Source organism: Impatiens glandulifera, chromosome 5 (genome assembly GCF_907164915.1).
Source record: "Impatiens glandulifera chromosome 5, dImpGla2.1, whole genome shotgun sequence".
NCBI classification, from domain to species: domain Eukaryota; kingdom Viridiplantae; phylum Streptophyta; class Magnoliopsida; order Ericales; family Balsaminaceae; genus Impatiens; species Impatiens glandulifera.
The window spans coordinates 14,001,671-14,021,608 of NC_061866.1; the positions used below are offsets into that span (position 1 = coordinate 14,001,671).

At 34.7% G+C, this 19,938-nt stretch overlaps 1 protein-coding gene across 1 annotated transcript; it reads right to left on the reverse strand.

The window, feature by feature from the left end:
- Positions 1 to 615: 615 nt before the first annotated feature.
- On the reverse strand, positions 616 to 19,469 carry LOC124939934 (aconitate hydratase, cytoplasmic-like). Its single transcript, XM_047480396.1, has 17 exons — positions 19,297 to 19,469; positions 19,138 to 19,230; positions 18,653 to 18,838; positions 18,073 to 18,234; positions 17,481 to 17,625; positions 17,251 to 17,393; positions 17,104 to 17,160; positions 16,941 to 17,020; positions 16,781 to 16,856; positions 16,309 to 16,494; positions 16,049 to 16,116; positions 15,658 to 15,776; positions 15,413 to 15,534; positions 14,318 to 14,896; positions 1,205 to 1,303; positions 883 to 1,125; positions 616 to 778 (listed from the first exon to the last, which is right to left on the reverse strand). The coding sequence occupies exons 2-17, from the start codon at positions 19,189 to 19,191 to the stop codon at positions 710 to 712; spliced, it is 2,388 nt and encodes a 795-aa protein (XP_047336352.1). The 5' UTR covers positions 19,192 to 19,230; positions 19,297 to 19,469; the 3' UTR covers positions 616 to 709.
- Between the last annotated feature and the right edge of the window lie 469 nt (positions 19,470 to 19,938).

The following is a 19,938-nucleotide window of genomic DNA, read 5'->3' on the forward strand; positions in this document are numbered from 1 at the left end:
ATAATTAAAAGTCATTTCAACACATCATTATTATAATTCATTTTGAGACACTTTCTCATTTTGGGATATTCTTAATAAAATCTAAGAGATTATAATTAAAACTTTTTAAGAGATTAAAACAAGTGTCTTCATTGTATTTGAAATTTTAATGAGTTTTTTTAAATTTATTTTGAAATATTTCGTGTGATTTTAATGTAAACTTGCATTTATTTTATATATTTTATTTAAATTAATCCATAAGATTAATTTTTTAATACTCAATCCAATTGAAATGATTGCAAACTTAAGTCTAATTTTAATATAACATATTTTATTATTTATTGTTAATGTGATAAATTTCTTTGGATAATATAAGTTTGTTTTCTTTCATTTTCAAATAATATAAGAGGGCCAAGTCAGTTGAGATTCATCGAAAATTAACCATTATACTAAACTCAAAATATGCACCTAAATAGATGATTGAAAAGGAAACGTATATAACCATATTAACTAATTTAAGACATCAAATTGATATGAGATGCCACACCATGTCATAACCCAGAAAAAAAAATCCAATACATAAGCTACACACATCTCTGTTCTATTTCATGAAGGGTGTGATTAGAAATAGGATGTGACTGTTTCTATTCATAAGTTTACCTTTGCATATCTATAGTATTGGAAATTTGGAAGTACATTTGAGTAAGATGATACATACATACATACACTTTTACTGTTTGCTAAGATTCCTTATGACATATGGAAGGATGCCACCATGATCGAAGTACACCAGTTCTACCTGCACATTCAAGACCAACCCATTTCTATTCTAATACCCAAGATTAATAAAGTAATGGTAACTGCTTTCTTGTTCAGAGTAAGTAAAAGAGAAATGAAAAATACCTGAGTGTCAAAGCGAAGGGTGCAAGTGAATGATTTTCCATTGTTGGTTGTGACAGTAACATCTTGGCCAGGCTTAATTTCAGTGACCTTATTTGGAAGGTCTATGTTATAACGCTCATAGCCAGTTAAGCCAAGTTTCTCTGCATCCTCACCATTCTTGAAACAAAGAGGAATAACTCCCATTCCCACTAGATTACTACGATGGATTCTCTCGAAACTCTTTGCAATCACCGCTTTCACTCCCTAATCACCAGGAAAAAAGCTTATCGTATACTGTTGTAAAAAAAAATGCAAAATGATGTATGCGGATGAATCAACTCACCAACAACATTGGACCTTTAGCAGCCCAGTCTCTTGAGCTTCCACTTCCATATTCTGCTCCAGCTAAGATAATGGAATCTTCTCCAGCAGCCTTGTACCTCTACAGGACAGCAACAACAAATTCAGAACACTAGAGTCTATATTTATATATCATCATAACAAACAGTTATGCTTCCGATTTCAACCTCATTTGGAAACACTTATCTGAAAGGGCATACAGAACAAAACAAGGAGCTTGTTTATGTAGGGTTATTGGCATTGATGTCAAACAGTCTCCACAAAACACAGAAAACATTATCATGAGTTATTCTATTTTACAAGGCACGATAGACTATGAAACGACAAGATTAGGATTAGGTTGATTAGAAATTCTATTTTCTGTCTCACCTCATTCTTCTTAGTCTCATCCTCTTTTAGCATGACCCAAAAAATCATGACTTTCACTTCAACTTAAATAAAGTGTTCTAAGTGAAAATTGAACTGTGACATTTGGTCTCTTATAAATCACTCTTGACATTTGAGCTATCTTTGTGATACATGTCAATTTGGCACCATGTCAAAAACATTTTCTCCATTATAGCTTATTCATTACACCATTCAGGTATACTTTGTTGATGACTACTGGTAAGAGTGATCCAAAAAAATAATCTAATGTCTTACTCACATTTACCAAGTTTACAACTTTGGATGAAAATCTGTTTAGTGGGAAATCAAAATGCTTCAAACCGAGTGGGTGGTGAATACTGACTTCTCAACTCTCTAATTGACCTCCATGGCATTCAACGTCGTCTCTCCTGTCCATACCTGTCCATACCTGTCCATACAGGAACGAACAAAATGGGATTATCGAGCGAAAGATTTACCACCTCACTGATATAAGTCATGCCCTTGCTTAAGACTCCATGCCCTCTAATTATTGGGATCTCACTATTGCATATTTTATCTAACACTAATTCATGAAAACAAGTCGCCATATTAAATGTTTTTTGGGGCTCACATGACTATACTTCAATGAAAGTCTTTGGGTATGCCTACTACCTATTGACTCGTCCATACAACTAAACACCAATGGACTTCCAATCCCTATGTTGCGCGTTTATTGGATACAACCATAACCAAAAAGTCTACGAGTGTTTCCATATCCCTACTAATCCCATTTACATTTCACGTCATGTCACTCTCAATGACCAAATGTTTCTCCTTTCTCTCATCCCAACCTAACCAACATCGAATTGACAGATGGATTCCTTCCTTCAGGATCAGCTTTGAAGGGATTAGGGTCCCAATACCGCTCAAGATGTTACTGTACATTCGATACTGATGATATACCCTTAAAACCCTCATGGATGCAATGTAATATAAATGTCTTTTATGTACTATTTTAAATATTTGTTGGGACTATTGACTCACTATGCTTGTGTGGTGTAGGTTTACCCAGCCACGGTTTTTAGATGACATGTGAAGGGAGACTTGGAGTGGAGAGCATTGTGCAGGAGATGCGTGTGGAAGGAGGGACCGAAACCTTACGACCGACTTTATAGCACCATTTTTAATAGAAATTTTAAAAAGGCACTCTATCGCTTCTGCATTTATGACCGAAATTACGTTGAATTAGGTGTAGGAAATTAGGATTTTAGGGCGTTACAATTTGATACCAACTGAAAAATCCCTACTCATATATTATAACTACTACTCAAACATCTATACTCAAACAGTAAGATCTATTAACATTGATATTTTTAGCGGAAGCCATGTAACACTAGTCATGTTTAACATATACTTCATATATATATACTTCATATATATATACTTCTCAGTACAATCAAAAGATGCTACAACAAGATAAGCTAAATTCCACTACATCTATCATAATTATATACCAGTCTTATATACATTCTCTATTAGACAACCAAGTACAGATCCCAAAAATACATATTAAGTCCATCAGTCTTGGTCCCTCTTTCCACACTTATTCCCATCAATTTTCTCCACTCCAAATCTCAATCTTTCATGTGTATAATAGCTAGGGATGATTACCACACCACACAAGCATAGTGAGTATAATGACTCAACAAGCAATAAATATTTTAAAACATGCTGAAATACTTTTCTTTTAGAAGGGGTACATATGCATAAAAATTGATCATCATTTAAAAAGGAAATGATCATTTTATAAACATCAAAAACATGTTTTGAGAAATGATTTTATGGGTCTCTACAGTAATATCTTGAGCCGTATTTTGACCCTACACCTTTCAGAGCTGATCCTGAAGACAATGAATCTATTTGAGTCGTATTTGACTAAGCACAATTAGGAGTCCATCCCTAAAAGCCCTTGACCTTTTTTGGACCATTTTTTTGGGCAATAGTAACTAGAGCTCATGCTAGAAACTCTGGTCCCATAATATTCAGCCAATATTTTGGATTCAGCTGACTAGAGCTCATCTTGGCCAGCCACCTCCCTTTACCGTCAATTCATGTTCATCAATAAGAGTCACCATATATGCATAAATCATAATGATTTGGGTTTCATTGATGCTGGGTATATTTTATAAATCATGGAAACCCTATCATATTTGGAAAACATGAAAAACATTATCATACTTGGAAAAAAGAGCTTGTTTATCAATCATGCTTGTCAATAAAACCATGCTATATCATAAAATCATGCTATTTAAATATATATGCAGATTATACTTAAAATACATGGAATACATAGCTATATGTGGGTGTTAAAAGAGGGTTTAGAAGAAGTTTGCCTTAAATTCGAAGTTGGCTAAAAAATGGTCTTTTTCTCAATGCTAGGGTTGGTTGCTCTTCAAAGCTTCCTAATTGTTGGTTGTTCTTGAAAAGGTTCCTTGGAGATTTTCTTCTAGATCTTGCTCATAGAGAAAGAAATGAAGTAATGGTAATGGGGTAGGGTGGCCTAATGGAATGATATGTTAGGTGGAAGACATGCAAGCTGTGCATGTGGAAATCATGCAAGTGGGTGTGTGTTGGAGAGTTTCTAAACTGCCAAGTGGTTGTGTGGTGGAGAGTTTCTAGACTGTCAAGTGGTTTGATTATTTTATATCATGTGTGGGTTTAATTAGTGACTAAGAGAGGGAATATATTAGGATTATATTTATCCTAATTCTATGATGGGTCCCTTCTACATGGGTCCCTTATACTTGTTGTTTCAATAATAATTCCTAAGTATAATTTATAAATCCCTTCTATATACTGTTTCAATAATAATAATCTAAGTATAAATTTATAAATGACCAGAGTAAAACTCAACTAAATTGTCCTTGCCACTAATTAGCCTCTTATATCATGAAAAGATGTACTTGGGCATAACAATTCTACCCTACTTATAAAAATGTTAGCCTCAAAATTTACTTACGAAACAATTCATGATTAATTCTTCTGCATATTCTGTTCTACTTCCCATATTGCTTCTTACACAGAGTTGTTGTGCCAAAGTACCTTGACCATATTCACCCCTTTGTTCCTAGCTTCTTGGTTTGCATGGCTAGGATCTGGGTTAGGAGCTCTTCATAAGTTAAGTTCTTTGCTAACTGCACATCTTCATGTTGAAGTACATGATTGACATTGGAAATATACTTCCTTAGATTGGATACATAGAATACATTATGAATTGCAGTAGGGAGGTAGTGCTAACCTATAAGCAACCTCACCTACTTCCTCAAAGATTTCAAAAGGCCTATGTGTAACACCCCTAACTCCCATATCCGTCAATTCCTTTATCAGTGTTCACTATGATTCCATAAAAAACATTTCATACATTTGAAAACAGAAATTCTTTAGAAAACAAATCCTTCTTTAGAAATTAGACCCTTCTTTAGAAAACAGACCATTCTTTGGAAAATAGATCATTCTTTAGAAAATATATCTTTCTTTAGAAAAAAGATCTTTCTTTGGAAAACAAATCATCCTTTGGAAAACAGATCATATTTTGTTTATCATTTAAAAATATTGACATGCAATGAAATCATGCTATAAAAATAGTTTACATCATTTATAGAATATACATTAATTATATAGCCATGTGTGAGTTTTAAAGAGTGTTATATAAATGTTTGATTGTTTTATACTTTGAAGCTGCTAAGGATAGTTGTTCTTCAATGGCTTCTAAAGACTGACTTTAGTTTCTTAGTGAAGAGGGAAATTGATTGATAAAATGAATGGATAGGTGTAGTATATATAGGACTCAATAAGGGCTGGGCATAGCATTGTCATAATATGGGTTGAATAAGTTGATAATGAAGAGAGATGGTCATAGCCTTGTCATAGCATGAATTGGATAAGTTGATAATGAAGAGGGTTGGTCATAGCCTTGTCATAACATGGGTTGAATAAGTTGATAATGAAGAGGGATGGTCATTGCCTTGTCATAGCATGGGTGGATAATTGTTTAATGAAAATGACTGGTCATAACCTTGTCATAGCATGGGTTGAATAAATTGATAATGAAAAGGAATGGTCATAGCCTTGTTATAGCATGGGTGGATATTTTGCTAATGAAGAGGGCTGGTCATAGCCTAGAATGGGTGGGTGAAGCATGAGGTGGCAGCAGTATGAGTTTTGTTAAAGTATGGGTTTTGCTAAAGTATAGGTTTGCTTAAATATGGGTTGGCTGAAGCATGAAGTGGCTAAGCATGAGGTGGCTAAACATTAGTAGAAGTATCAGTTGAATCTCTCGGTCGGACCCCTCGGTCTTGGATTTCCTCGGTCATTGGTCTTGGCCAGGACCAAAGATATTCGGTCAGATATGAATTTTGGGGTGTGACAACTTTACCCCACTAAAAAGAATTTCGACCATTAAATTAAACTTACAAAAAACTCTAGGTTTATTTCATAAATCTTTAAACGCATTTTCCTCAAGTGCGGACGAATAAGCTCGCAAGGTTTGCTGGTCTGGTGGGTTACATCCTACTTTGTTGTTGTTGATAATGTTGTGGATTTCTATTATGCCAAGTGTTCATTGTCTGTTGTTGGAGAGGATTCTGGTAATGGGTCGTCTGAAAGGGTCTTTTCGTCTCTAACTATTGAGAATCTCTTCATGGATAACTTCTCCTCTTAACCTCCTCCTCCTTAACAATGTCCTAGATGTCCTTCTCGGCCATCAAAGCCCTATCAATGGTTTCATGCAATGAATAAGATTTGCTTATTCGGACATCACGTTGGATTGTTGCGTTCAGCCCTTCCAAGAAATAGTTCAACTCTAACTGATACTTCTACTCATGCTTAGCCACCTCATGCTTCAGCAAACCCATACTTCAACAAACCCATACTTCAACAAACCCATACTTCAGCAAAACCCATACTTCTGTCACTCCATTCTTCACCCACCCATGTTATGACAAGGCTATGACCAACCCTCTTCATTAGCAAAGTATCCACCCATGTTATGACAAGACTATGACCAACCCTTTTTATTATCAACTTATCCAACCCATGTTATGCCAAGGCTATGACCAACCATTTTCATTAAACAATTATTCACCCCATGCTATGACAAAGTCATGACCAGCCTTTTTCATTAAATAATTATTCACCCCATACTATGACAAAACCATGACCAACCCTCTTCATTAGCAAAGTATCCACACCCATGCTATGACAAGGCTATGACCATCCATTTTCATTATCAACTTATCCAACACATGCTATGACAATGCTATGACCAACCCTTTTCATTAAACAATTATTCACCCCATGCTATGACGTAACCATGACCAACATTTTTTATTAAACAATTATTCACCACATGTTATGACAAAGCCATGGTCAGCCCTCTTCATTAGCAAAGTATCCACTCATGCTATGATAAGACCATGACCAACCCTCTTCATTATCAACTTATCCAACTCATGCTATGACATGCTATGACCAACCCTCTTCATTATCAGCTTATCCAACACATGCTATGAAAAAGTTCTGATCAGCCCTCTTCATTATCAACTTATCAAACTTATGCGATGACAATGCTATGACCAACCGATGACCAGCCCTTATTGAGTCCTATATTATATTACACACATTTATTCATTTTATCAATACATTTCTCTCTTCACTAAGAAACCGAAACCAATCTTTAAAATCCATTGAAGAACAACTATCCTTAACAGCTTCAAAATATAAGACAATCAAATCTTTCTATAACTCTCTTTAGAAACTCACGCATGGCTATATAATTCATGTATATTATATAAATGATGCATACTGTTTTTATAGCATAATTTAATTGCATATCCATATTTTTAAATAATGAACAAAGTATGATCTGTTTTCCAAAGGATGATTTGTTTTCCAAAGAATGATCTATTTTTTAAAGAAGAACCTGTTTTCTAAAGAAGGATATGTTTTCTAAAGAAGGATCTGTTTTCTAAAGAAGGGTCTTATTTCTAAAAAAAAATATGTTTTCTAAAGAATGATATGTTTTCCAAAGAAGTATTTGTTTTCCAATGTATGAAATTTTTTTATGGAATCATAGTGAACACTGATAAAGGAATTGACAGATATGAGAGGAAGGCTAACCAACATGAGTTATGGGAGTCCGATTCTAAAATAATGGATGCATATTATGGGACTGACTTCTGAACATAAGCTATTAGAATATTTACCCACACAAAATGTGTCTAACCAGGTTATAGATTTTAGAGATAGACTCTGAAGAGTGTCCTTCCAAATATGTACTCACAATGATTCCTCATCTTAAGGATCAGCTCTCAAGGTCAAGGGTAAAAATATGTGTTCAAGATGTAACTGTACAATCACTATATGTAACTGTACAATCACTATGATAAACCATTTTATAAACCAACATATGAATCTAAAGAAGTTTTTTAAAGTCTTTTCTATAATCTTTTTAATACTTTCTGGATCTTTAGACTCACTATTCTTGTGTGGTGTATGTACACAACAATAGTCTTTATATGACAAGTGAAGGGAGGCTTGGAGTGGGGCAAGGTGCTGGGATGTATGTGAAAGGAGGGACCACTATTGAAGACCGAGTACATTGTAAGGTCTAAAACTGAAAGACTGTATTTTTATAAGTAAAAGACCGTATCTTATTTTTAAAAGACTGAAATTTGTAGCACCACTTTTTTATAAACGATAAAATGATTCCGCATATGTTACTGTTTTCCGTTAAATATGTTCACGTTTCAAACATCCCTCACTCGGTCTAGGTAATAAGAGTTATGGGTGTTACACTATGTACATAGGATTGAACTTCCCCTTCTTCCCAAATCTGATAATTCCCTTACAGAGAGATACTTTGAGAAATACATAGTCGCCCTTGTTAAATGTGATATCGCGGTGATTCTTGTCGGCATAACTCTTTTGTCTACTTTGAGCTGTTAGCAACCTCTCCCTGATCTTGTTAATTAGGAAATTGTGTTGGTGACTAACTCTGGCTTAATGATCATTCTTTCCCCAACTTCATCCCAATGCAGGGGAGTCCTATATTCCCGCTTTTCCATACAACGCTTCAAATGGTGTCATCCCAATAGAAGACTGATAGTTGTTATAGGAAAATTCTACTAATTGCAGCTTTGATTCCCAATCACTTCCAAAGTCTATAAGACATGTTTTTAACATCTTCCAGAATTTGAATCACTCTTTCAGATTGGTCATCTGTTTAGGGATAAAATGTAGTACTAAATACTAGATTTGTCCCTAAGCCCTGGTGCAAGCTTTTCCAGAAGTGCGTGGTGAAACAGGGATCTCGGTCAGACACAATTCTGGTTGGAATGTCATGCAATCTAACAATCTCTTGCAAGTACCACTCTACATATTGATTAATTGAGAATGTTGTCTTCATGGGTAGGAAATGTGTTGATTTAGTAAGACGGTTTACAATTACCCATACGACATTCATTTTCCTTAGGGTCAGAGGTAATTCAACAACAAAATCCATGTCAATATCCTCCCATTTCCAAACAGGAATAGGCAGTGGACAGAGAAGTCCAGTAGGCCTTTGGTGTTCAATCTTAACTTGCCAACAAGTCAAGCACTCTCTAACATACTTTATGATGTCTCTCTTCAATACAACATTTAGATCTTTAAACATTTTGGTACTCCCTAGGCGAATAGAATATGGAGTAGTATGTACCTCAGCCAACAATTTTTGTCTTAAAGATCATACAGATGGTACCCATAGCCTATCCTTGTGATACACTAGACTATTCTTGGGGATATACAACAGTGTCTCTCTTTTTTCATCCTTTGCTTCCATAAGGTGAGTTGTGGGTCTTCAGCTTGTCCCAACCTAATTCTTTCCACAAGGTCAAGAACAATGGCTAGAGTTGCAAGAATGCACTCTTATCTTGGCTCTATCACATGCAGACTTAACTTTTCAAATTCCTAAATCAAATCAGGTTGGTCCGTGACTTGCGGTTTAAGGCGTCTGCTACAATATTTACAATATTGGCTAACCCCGGCTGATAAACAATTTCGCAGTCATAATTTTTCACAAGTTCCAGTAGACGCCTTAAACTGTAAGTCAAGTATGCTTAACCAAATCACAGCCCAGCCTGATTTGATTCAGGAATTTGAAAAGTTAAGTCTAATTGTGATAAAATTAAGACATAAATGCACTTTTGCAACTCTAGTCATTGTAATAATTAAGTTGGGACAAGCTGAAGACCCACAACTCACTTTATGGAAGCAAAAAAAGATGAGAAAAGAGAGACACTGTTGTATATCCCCAAGAATAGTCTGGTGGATCACAAAGATAGGCTATGAGTACTATCAGTATGATCCTTATGACAAGAATTGTTGGATGAAGCACATACTACTTCATATTATATTCACCTAGGGAGCACTAAGATGTTTAAAGATATGTAAGTGTTGTATTGGTGACCTGAAATGAAGAGATATCATAAAGTATGTTAGTGAGTGCTTGACTTGCCAACAAGTTAAGATTGAACACCAAAGTCCTATTGGACTCTTCTGCTCACTGCCTATTCATGTTTGGAAATGGGAAGATATTGCCATGGATTTTGTTGTTGGATTATCTTTAACCCTAAGGAAAATGAATGCCATATAGGTAGTTATAGACCGTCTTACTAAGTCGGCACATTTCATACCCGTGAAGACAACATTCTTAATGAATCAATATGCAGAGTTGTATTTGAAAGAGATTGTTAGATTGCATGGAATTCCAACCAAAATTGTGTCTAACCGAGATCTCCGTTTCACCTCGCACTTCTGGAAAAGATTGCACTAGGGCTTATGGACAAAACTAGCATTCAGTATTGCATTTCATCCCTAACAGATGGTCAATCTAAAAGAGTAATTCAAATTCTGGAAGATCTGCTCAGAGCATGTCTTATAGACTTTGGAGATGATTGAGAACCAAAACTGCCATTAACAGAATTTTCCTTATCAGTCTTCTATTGGGATAGCACCATTCGAAACTTTGTATGGAAAGAAATGTAAGATTCCATGCACTGTGATGAAGTTGGGAAAAAAAGGATCATTGGGCCAGAGTTAGTCACCAACACAGTTTCCTAAGTTAGCAAGATCGAAAAGAGGTTGCTAACATCTCAATGTAGACAAAAGAGTTATGCCGACAAAAAGCGTCACGATATCACATTTAACAAGGGCGACCATGTGTTTCTCAAAGGGAGATATCTCCCTGTAAGGGAATTATCATATCATATTTGGGAATAAAGGGAAATTGAATCCCAGGTACATAGGGCCTTGAGGAAGTATGTGAGATTGCTTATAGGTTAATGTATTCCATGTATCCAATCTAAGGAAGTATATTTCCAATGTCAATCATGTAATTCAACAATGAAGAGATGCAGTCAGCAAAGGACTTAACTTATGAAGAGTTCCAACTCAAATCCTAGCCAGGAAAACCAAAAAGTTGAGGAACAAAGAGGTGAATATGGTCAAGGTGTTTTGACACAACAGCTCAGTGGAAGAAGCAACATGGTAAATAGAACATGATATGCATAAAAATTATCCTGAATTGTTCTGTAAGTAAATTTTGAGGGTAGAATTGTTATGTCAAAGTACATTTTTTTTTATGATATAAGAGGCTAATTAGTGGAAAGAATAATTTAGTTGAGTTTTATCCTTTTCTTGTCATTTATAAATTTATACTTAATTATTATTGAAACAGTACGTAAAAGAGATTTATAAATTAAATTTAAAAATTATTATTGAAACAGCAACTAGGGATTTATAAATTATATTTAAGAATTATTATTATTAAAACAGCAAATAGAAGGGACCCATGTAAAAAGGACCCATCATATAATTAGGATAAATATAATCATAATTTATTCCCTCTCTTAGTCACTAATTAAACTCAAAAGGACCCATCATAGAATTAGGATAAATATAATCATAATTTATTCCCTCTCTTAGTCACTAATTAAACTCACGCATGGTATCAAATAATCAAACCACTTGACAGTCTAAAAACCTCTCCACCACACAACCACTTGACAGTCTAGAAACTCTTCCCCCACACACCCCCTTGCATGATTTCCACATGCACAACTCTTCCACCTAGCATATCAGCCCATTAAACCACCCTACCCCCATTACAATTACTCAGGAAAATTCAGTTCAGTTCTCTATCTATAAGAGAGATCTAGAAAAAATTCTCTAAGGAACATTTTCAAGAATAGCCAACAATTAGGAAGCTTTGAAGAACAGTCAAAGCTAACCCTAACAGCCTTGAGAAAAAGACAACTTCGAATTTAAGGCAAGCTTCTTCTAAACCCACATATAGCTATGTATTCCATGTATTTTCGGTATAATCTGCATATATGTTTGAATAGCATTATTGTATGACATAACATGGTTTTATTAACAAGCATGATGGATAAACAAACTCTTTTTTCCAAATATGATAAGGGTTTCCATGTTTTTCAAATATGATAGGGTTTCCATGATTTATAAAATATACCAAGCATTTATGAAACCCAAATCATTATGATTTATGCTTGATAGAAAAGGGAGGAGGCTGGCCAGGATGAGCTCTAGTCAGCTAAATCCAAAATACTGGTTGAATGAATATTATGAGACCAGAGTTTCTAGCGTTTCTAGCGTGAGCTCTAGTTACTGCTGCCCAACTAAAATATGGTTCAAACAGGTCAAGGGCTTTTAGGACTCCTAATTGTGCCTAGCCAAATACAGTTCAAACGAATTTCTTGCTTTCAGGATCAACTCTAAAAGGTGTAGGTTATTTTGTGTAGGGTCAAAATACGGATCAAAATATTACTGTTATGACCCATGAAATCATTTCCTTTTTAAATGATGGGCACTTTTTATGCATATGTACCCCTTCTAAAAGCAAAGTATTCCAGCATGTTTTAAAATACTTATTGTTTGCTGAGTTATTAAACTCACTATTCTTGTGTGGTGTAGATAACCATCCCTAGCTATTATATACATGAAGGAGACTGGGAGGGGAACAAACTGATGGGAATGGGTGTGAGAAGAGGGACCAAGACTGATAAACTTAATCTGTATTTTTGTATATTTACTTAGCTTGTATTTTTTAGATCTGTACTTGGTTGTCTAATAGAGAGTGTATATAAGACTGGTATAGAATTATGATAGATGTAGTGGAGTTTAGCTTATCTTGTTGTAGCATCTTTTGACTTTGACTGTACTGAAAAATATATATATATATATATATATATATGAAGTATATGTTAAACATAACTAGTGTTTACATGCTTCCGCCGCTAAAGATATCAATGTTAATATATTTTACTATTTGAGTAATATATTTTACTATTTGAGTAGTAGTTATAATATATGAGTAAGGATGTTTCACTAAGCATACGGAAGAATCTTGAAATTCAATCCATCCCTACGTAGAACAAAAATGCTGATAATCTTATAAAAAAACTCTCCTCCAATTACGAGACATCCAATTACGAGACAAGTCTACGGTGTGTTTCACCTTGTTTTGTTTGCGGGAGGATGTTAAAGAAAATTAAAATGTCTCCACAAAACCATAAATGGCATCAGTTATTTCCCTCAAAGGTTGGCTCTCCAAAGCATCACCTTGGGATCTCAAATATGTTTGCTCTACTTCTCCTAGTTCATTTAATATTGTTGTAAATATTCTAGCACTCATGTATACATATTTAAAATAGAAATACAACCAATACAATCATCTTCACTCTATTTCTCTCCTCTATTTAGTTCCTACTTTTAGGGTTATTTGATAAAAATCGTGTTTTATGAAATAGTGGATTATTTGGTTAAATGACTCAAATATCTCTTATATTTAGTATTCTATAAATATTTATATATATAAGGGTATATTATTTGATTATTTGAATGATGATGGGACAAATGTTCATCAATGTTACAGGCTCAAGGTTTAACGAGATTCAAAAGTGGACATATTATAGTGATGTCACTGACATGAAGAGTTCGGATTGATCTTCTAGAAAGATCAACTCTTAGAATTTGATAGAAAGTATTGAATAAGTCCCTCTCTAGATATGTTCTATATTGAACTAGGCAGTTATATGTAGCCAAGCATTATACTCTATGTTATAATAGAGCTGTTAATAGAGCTGTTAACCCACATAGAAGAAATCTATCTAGGCCTTGTTTGATCTATGGTTATATGAATAATGAAGTGGTTATTTCAAATAACCTTTGATGTAGATTATAGAAAATCAGATTATATAGGATTATTGGGGTAAAATGATATTAAGGGTATAATTATATATATATATATATATATATAATGAAAATTAATAAATAAAAAATTAAAGAATAAAGGATATTTTAAAGTATAATTTAAATTATGTAATTGATGAGTAATTTGTTAATTGGGTAGTGGGTTATTTTAAAATTAATCTGAAAATAACCCACATCAAACAAGTCCCAAATGAATGAAGAATGTTTTGGCCTATCATCTTGTTATTCTCTGAAATCTATCATCTCTATCCTTGATTCTACATCATTTTATTACAAATCCCTATCATGTTAAAGGATTACTAGTGATTGTAAGTGTTTTGTCTTTTTTAAATGATCCATGCAAAATGATAAGTGTTTGGTCTCTTTAATTCCCTTTATTCAGTTCATGAGTATGCCAATAAGATAGGAGAATACATACCATTGCTGCGTCATAAACATACAGCTTCTCCCCAGTTGGAATGTGTACAGTCCTCGGGCCCACTTCACCATTCAATAGCTTATTAACAATGCGGATGTTAGCAAACGTGCCCCTTGCCATGACTTCATCATTTCCTCTACGGCTTCCATAGGAATTGAAGTCTTTGCGGTCAACCCTACAATCAAGGAGGTACTTCGCTGCAGGGCTGTCCTTGTTGATACTTCCTGCTGGAGATATGTGGTCGGTAGTAATGCTATCACCCAAGTTAAGCAAGCAATAAGCATCTTTCACTCCATGAGGACCAAGTGGGTACATGGTCATGCCCTTGAAATAGGGAGGATCGTGAATGTAGGTTGAGTTTGTATCCCATTCATATAGACTTGAAGATGAGACTGAGAGTGAATTCCACATGGTGTTACCCTTGGTGATAGCCTCATATGTACTCTTGAACATATTAGGTAGAACACTGGATTGAACAACTTGGGCAATTTCTTCAGTGCTAGGCCAGATGTCTCTGAAGAATACAGTTTTACCATCCTTTGTGGTTCCAATGGGCTCCTTTTCAAAATCAATATCTACCTGCAAATAGAGAATTACATTGTTAAAGCAACTAAAAGTTGTTACAAATCATCTTAAGTTATTTTTCTTTTCAAACTCCTTTTTTTGTTGGAAGATTAATGTTTGTATTTGTAAAGTTGTCCAGAATGTGACTAATTATAAAAAAACAAGGTCCATATGAAGTATTGAACACAACATAAAGGTGCGTGCAATATAAAAAAAGTTTTGTTGATTTAGAGCTTGTTTGATGGAAGATTTTTTATAAATAAACCAATATTTTGGAAGAAAGGTTAAAAAATGGATTATTTGGGTTAAATGACTAAAATATCCTCTCGGTTTAACATTTTAAAATGTTATAAAAAGTATATTACGGGTATTTAGTTGATGATTTGATTTGATTGATAAGGAGTTATTTAAATTAAATCCAAATAACCCTTCATCAAAAAAGGCCTAAGGGAAAGAATAGAACAGTAATAAGAAGGGTAACATCAATTGTCTAGTTAACTATCACAGGAGAACTTGCTCAAGGAATCCTACCGTTCCAGCTATTGCATAAGCCACAACTAATGGAGGGGAAGCAAGATAATTAGCCCTTGTTAATGGATGAACACGACCTTCAAAATTTCTATTTCCAGAAAGCACAGCAGCAGCAATAATATCTGCAAGGGTGAGGGGAAAAGGTATATGCTAAAAGACATCAGATTTAACATTCTAAATCCTAAAAACATAGACATTTTTATTTCGAGCTTACAACATGAAATTAAAAAAGAAGACAAAAATACCATTGTCAGAAATAGCAGATGCCACTGATTCATCTAGATCCCCTGAATTGCCAATACAAGTTGTGCAGCCATAGCCAACAATATTAAAGCCCAGTTGGTTCAAGTACTTTTGCAGTCCACTGCATAAGCCGATTTTCAGTTAGCCTAATGTGGGAGAGCCTTTGATTTTATGAGTATAATATGGCTTCATCTTAAGATGGGGTTAATCATTAAGATACTATGGCCCCATTTGAAAATACTTTTTATTTTTATTTCTGTATCTGGATGTGAAAAAATGTTTGAAAACTAAACTTAGTCAAACACACATAAAGGAACTTATTTATGTTATTGTATTTGAATCCAGAACCAGAGTTGGAAAGAGTTTCCAAAATGGGGCCAGTAATATCTATACCTTTGAAGCAGGTATTTAGTAACAACACCAGACCCTGGAGCAAGGCTTGTTTTTATCCAAGGCTTGACCTGAACACATTCAAGTAACATACTATTATTACATAATCAATAACAATAATGAAGTAAATGCAAGGTCTAGCAGCTTGATGCACCACAAAAACAAAAAAATAATAAGATGACATCTGTTAAGTATTAGAAGTACATCTATAATTCAGGCTACTTGTAATTAAAAGCATCAAAGATCTTTAAGAATATACAAACCTCCAAACCCAGGTCACAGGCTTTCTTTGCAACAAGGGCGGCGCCTAGCATGACACTCGGATTTGATGTGTTTGTGCAGCTTGTAATGGCAGCTATGACCAGGCTTCCATGTTTAAGCTCAGCAGGCTGGCCATGGAATGAAAATTCCGCAACCTTAGGTCGTTCTTCAACTGGAATACCAAATCCCTGAAAATATTAAGACATAATATTATAAAGAACATCTACCTAGTGATTTAGGGAGGGTATAAACTGTAAGGATGTAGAAGTTGTATAAATTATTGTTGATTTGAAGTTTAAGAAATTACATAAGTTATGTTATTTTATAATTGTGTGTTTTGGGATATAAAAATTTATAAAGATAAAGAAACAAGATACAAACTCGTGTCTTTTTTTTTATTTACTATCCCAACGGTGTTATACCCCCAAACCAAAACATAACTGTATATAAAACAAGTAGATATCACAGTCTGACCTTGAATCCAACTTTGTTCTCAAGGCATGAATGCCAATCAACTTTCATGTCTTTCAAGGGAACTCGATCATGGGGTCTGTTCAGATACAGTTATCAATCCTTAGAAGCAATCATTAAAATAATATCAATTGATATTCTTAAGTGATAAACATTATAATACCTCTTAGGTCCAGAGATGCATGGCACAACGTCGGCTAGATCAAGTTCCAAATATGATGAATACACTATTCTTTGTTGAGGCTGGATTGTAAACCATGTCATAAACTTAACAAATTGGCAAAACACTGATTATTTTTATAATAAGGGGAATCATGATTGCTTACCTCGTTGTAATCTACAAACATCTTGTTTGCACGCAAATAAGCTTCAATCATTTCCACCTGAAATCCAATTTAGCAAAATCATTCAGAAAAAGGTGATCCAACCTTTCGAGCAATTGGTAAGAGAGAGCCATGAATAATAATACTCACTGTTTCATCACTTCTTCCAGTTAACTTGAGATATTGTAATGTTACGTGATCTACTGGGAAGAAACCCATAGTTGCACCATACTCAGGTGACATGTTTGCAATGGTTGCCCTGTCAGCTAATGACAACTCACCCATACCCTGACCTGCATACATATATATAAGTTTACCAAAATTACACGCATAGCAGGAACTACAAATGAGAAATATGAAGTCTCAGAAGGTCATAGTACCGTAAAATTCAACAAACTTGCCAACAACACCATATTTCCTTAGAATTTGAGTTACTGTTAGAACTAAATCTGTTGCTGTGACACCATTTTGTAATTTCCCAGATAATTTGAACCCAACAACACCAGGCAATACCATGCTCATGGGCTGTTAAATTTGCAGGAGAAGCAACAAAAGAGAATTGAGAAAGAAAAAAAGAAAGGAAAGTAGCACACAATGGACTTGCTATAAAGAAGGTGACTTCAAATCAGTGATACTTGGCACTAAACAGACAATTCCTTATTTTAGAACAGATATAGACTTAGTCCTTGTTTGATGTAGGGTTATTCAGATTTAATAAAAAAATAACACATTATCCCATCATCAATCAAATCAACAACTAAATCACCCTTACTTTATTTTTATAACATTTTAAAATATTAAGTACAAATGAGATTTTAGTCATTTAACCCAAATAATCCACTTTTTTCACCAAACAAGGCTTTTTCTAAAAGAACGGATTATCTGGAAGAAAAAAAATACATTAAATAAGCTCCTAGTATAAATCCTAAGCATTGAGGAGAATACTGGAAATTAAATATTTTCTCAAAATACCTGTCCAAGCATCACAGCTTCAGCTTCGATTCCTCCAACACCCCAGCCAGCAACTCCAAGCCCGTCAATCATTGTTGTATGAGAATCTGTCCCTACCACACTATCCGGGTAAAGAATGCCATCTGTGTTGAAAACTACACGCCCAAGGTACTCGAGATTCACCTGAAAATAGTAAAAGGAACTACCTAAAAATCAGACACTTCTTGGTGCAAGTGGATAGAAGCTTGCCAATATCTATGATTTTAATTGATGATATTTGTAAGGGGATTGGTGAGTAGAACATTATTAAAGTAAGTTTTGTTTCCCAAAAACAAAATAATAATAATAAAAGATGTGCCACACAGAAATGTCTATATACAAGTTCACATGGCATACTGATTGCTAAACGAGACCTGGAGAATTTTTTGGTCGCATTAATAACTGACAAAAGTTTCCAATAAGTTGGACAATTCAAATCTCACAGAACACTCATTTACCCCGGCCTGGATGTGCTAGTCCCTGTATCCAACTAAAGAATATTGGCCACATATTCAGTTTAGATTAAATACGATCATCTATGAATTAAGCTTCCAAAAATTACCTGATGAACAATACCAGAACCAGGAGGAACCACCAGCATATTTTTAAATGCAGTTGAACCCCACCTCAGAAAAGCAAACCTTTCCTTGTTTCTTTGGAATTCTAACTCCATATTGGCTTGAACTGCATTCTCATTTCTAGCAACATCAACCTGAACTGAATGATCAATGACAAGATCAACTGGAACCTGAAAACAGAAACCTTTTAGTGTGAATAATAACTCCAAAACTAGAATCTCAAGATATAGGATTCTAGAATCCTGGCATTCTAAGAGTTGTTGAAAAATGTAATTGCCGTCTTGCTTGCTGTTTCAAATTTAATAATAGACAATGTCTTTTCTCAAGAAAAACAAATTATGACCTGAGTAGAATGTACATTGAGTATTTGAGTGTAGACACAAGCAACACTTTAAAAGACATGTGAAAGAAAGTTCAAGGGAAACAATTGAGACTGTGAATATGAAATAAAAAAGGCCAGACATATTACCAAAGGATTGATTTTATCAGGGTTACTGTCGAGGCTGTTCATAGCGTCCCGCATACTAGCAAGATCAACCACAGCTGGAACTCCAGTGAAATCCTAAAAAACATATATCTTAGAAATTGAATTTTCATGAAATTGAGATATAAACTTAATACTATAAACCTGTAGAAGCACACGAGCTGGTTTGAAGGGAATTTCAACTTGCTTTGCAGATGTTTTCTCCCAATCAATGATTTTTTCAACATCATTCTGTGTCACTTGAAAATTATCACAATTCCGAATGGCTGATTCCAACAAGATTTTGATAGAGTAAGGAAGACTATCTAGAGTATGCAAAAGAAATCAGTTAGAGACCCAATTGGTAAAAATGGATAAAAAAAAAACCTTATTTACAAATGAAGTCATACCAATCCTTGGATCATTAAGTGCAGGTAAGCTATAATATTTTCCAAAATCTCCACCTCCTCCAGGCTTGGATAAAGTGGTGAAGATGTTCAAGAAAGGATTCTCGTCAGCTGAAAAGATAGAAATAATAAGAGTAAGATGTTCCGTGAGAATGAAATGTGATTTCTAAGAGTATATGTATGTATACCTATGGTCGCGATCTTCCGTTGGAAATTTATAATCTGAGCTGTAAGAGTGACGGGAGATGACCGGAGCGATCGGAAGGTATATGAGGAGAGGCGAATAGAAGAAGGAGAATGTGGAGGAGAAGCGACGGAAGGTCTATTGAGAAAGTATGAAGACGAGGCAAATCGAAAAGTGCGAGCAAGTCTGCGTACGGTTGATGATGATTGTAACGTG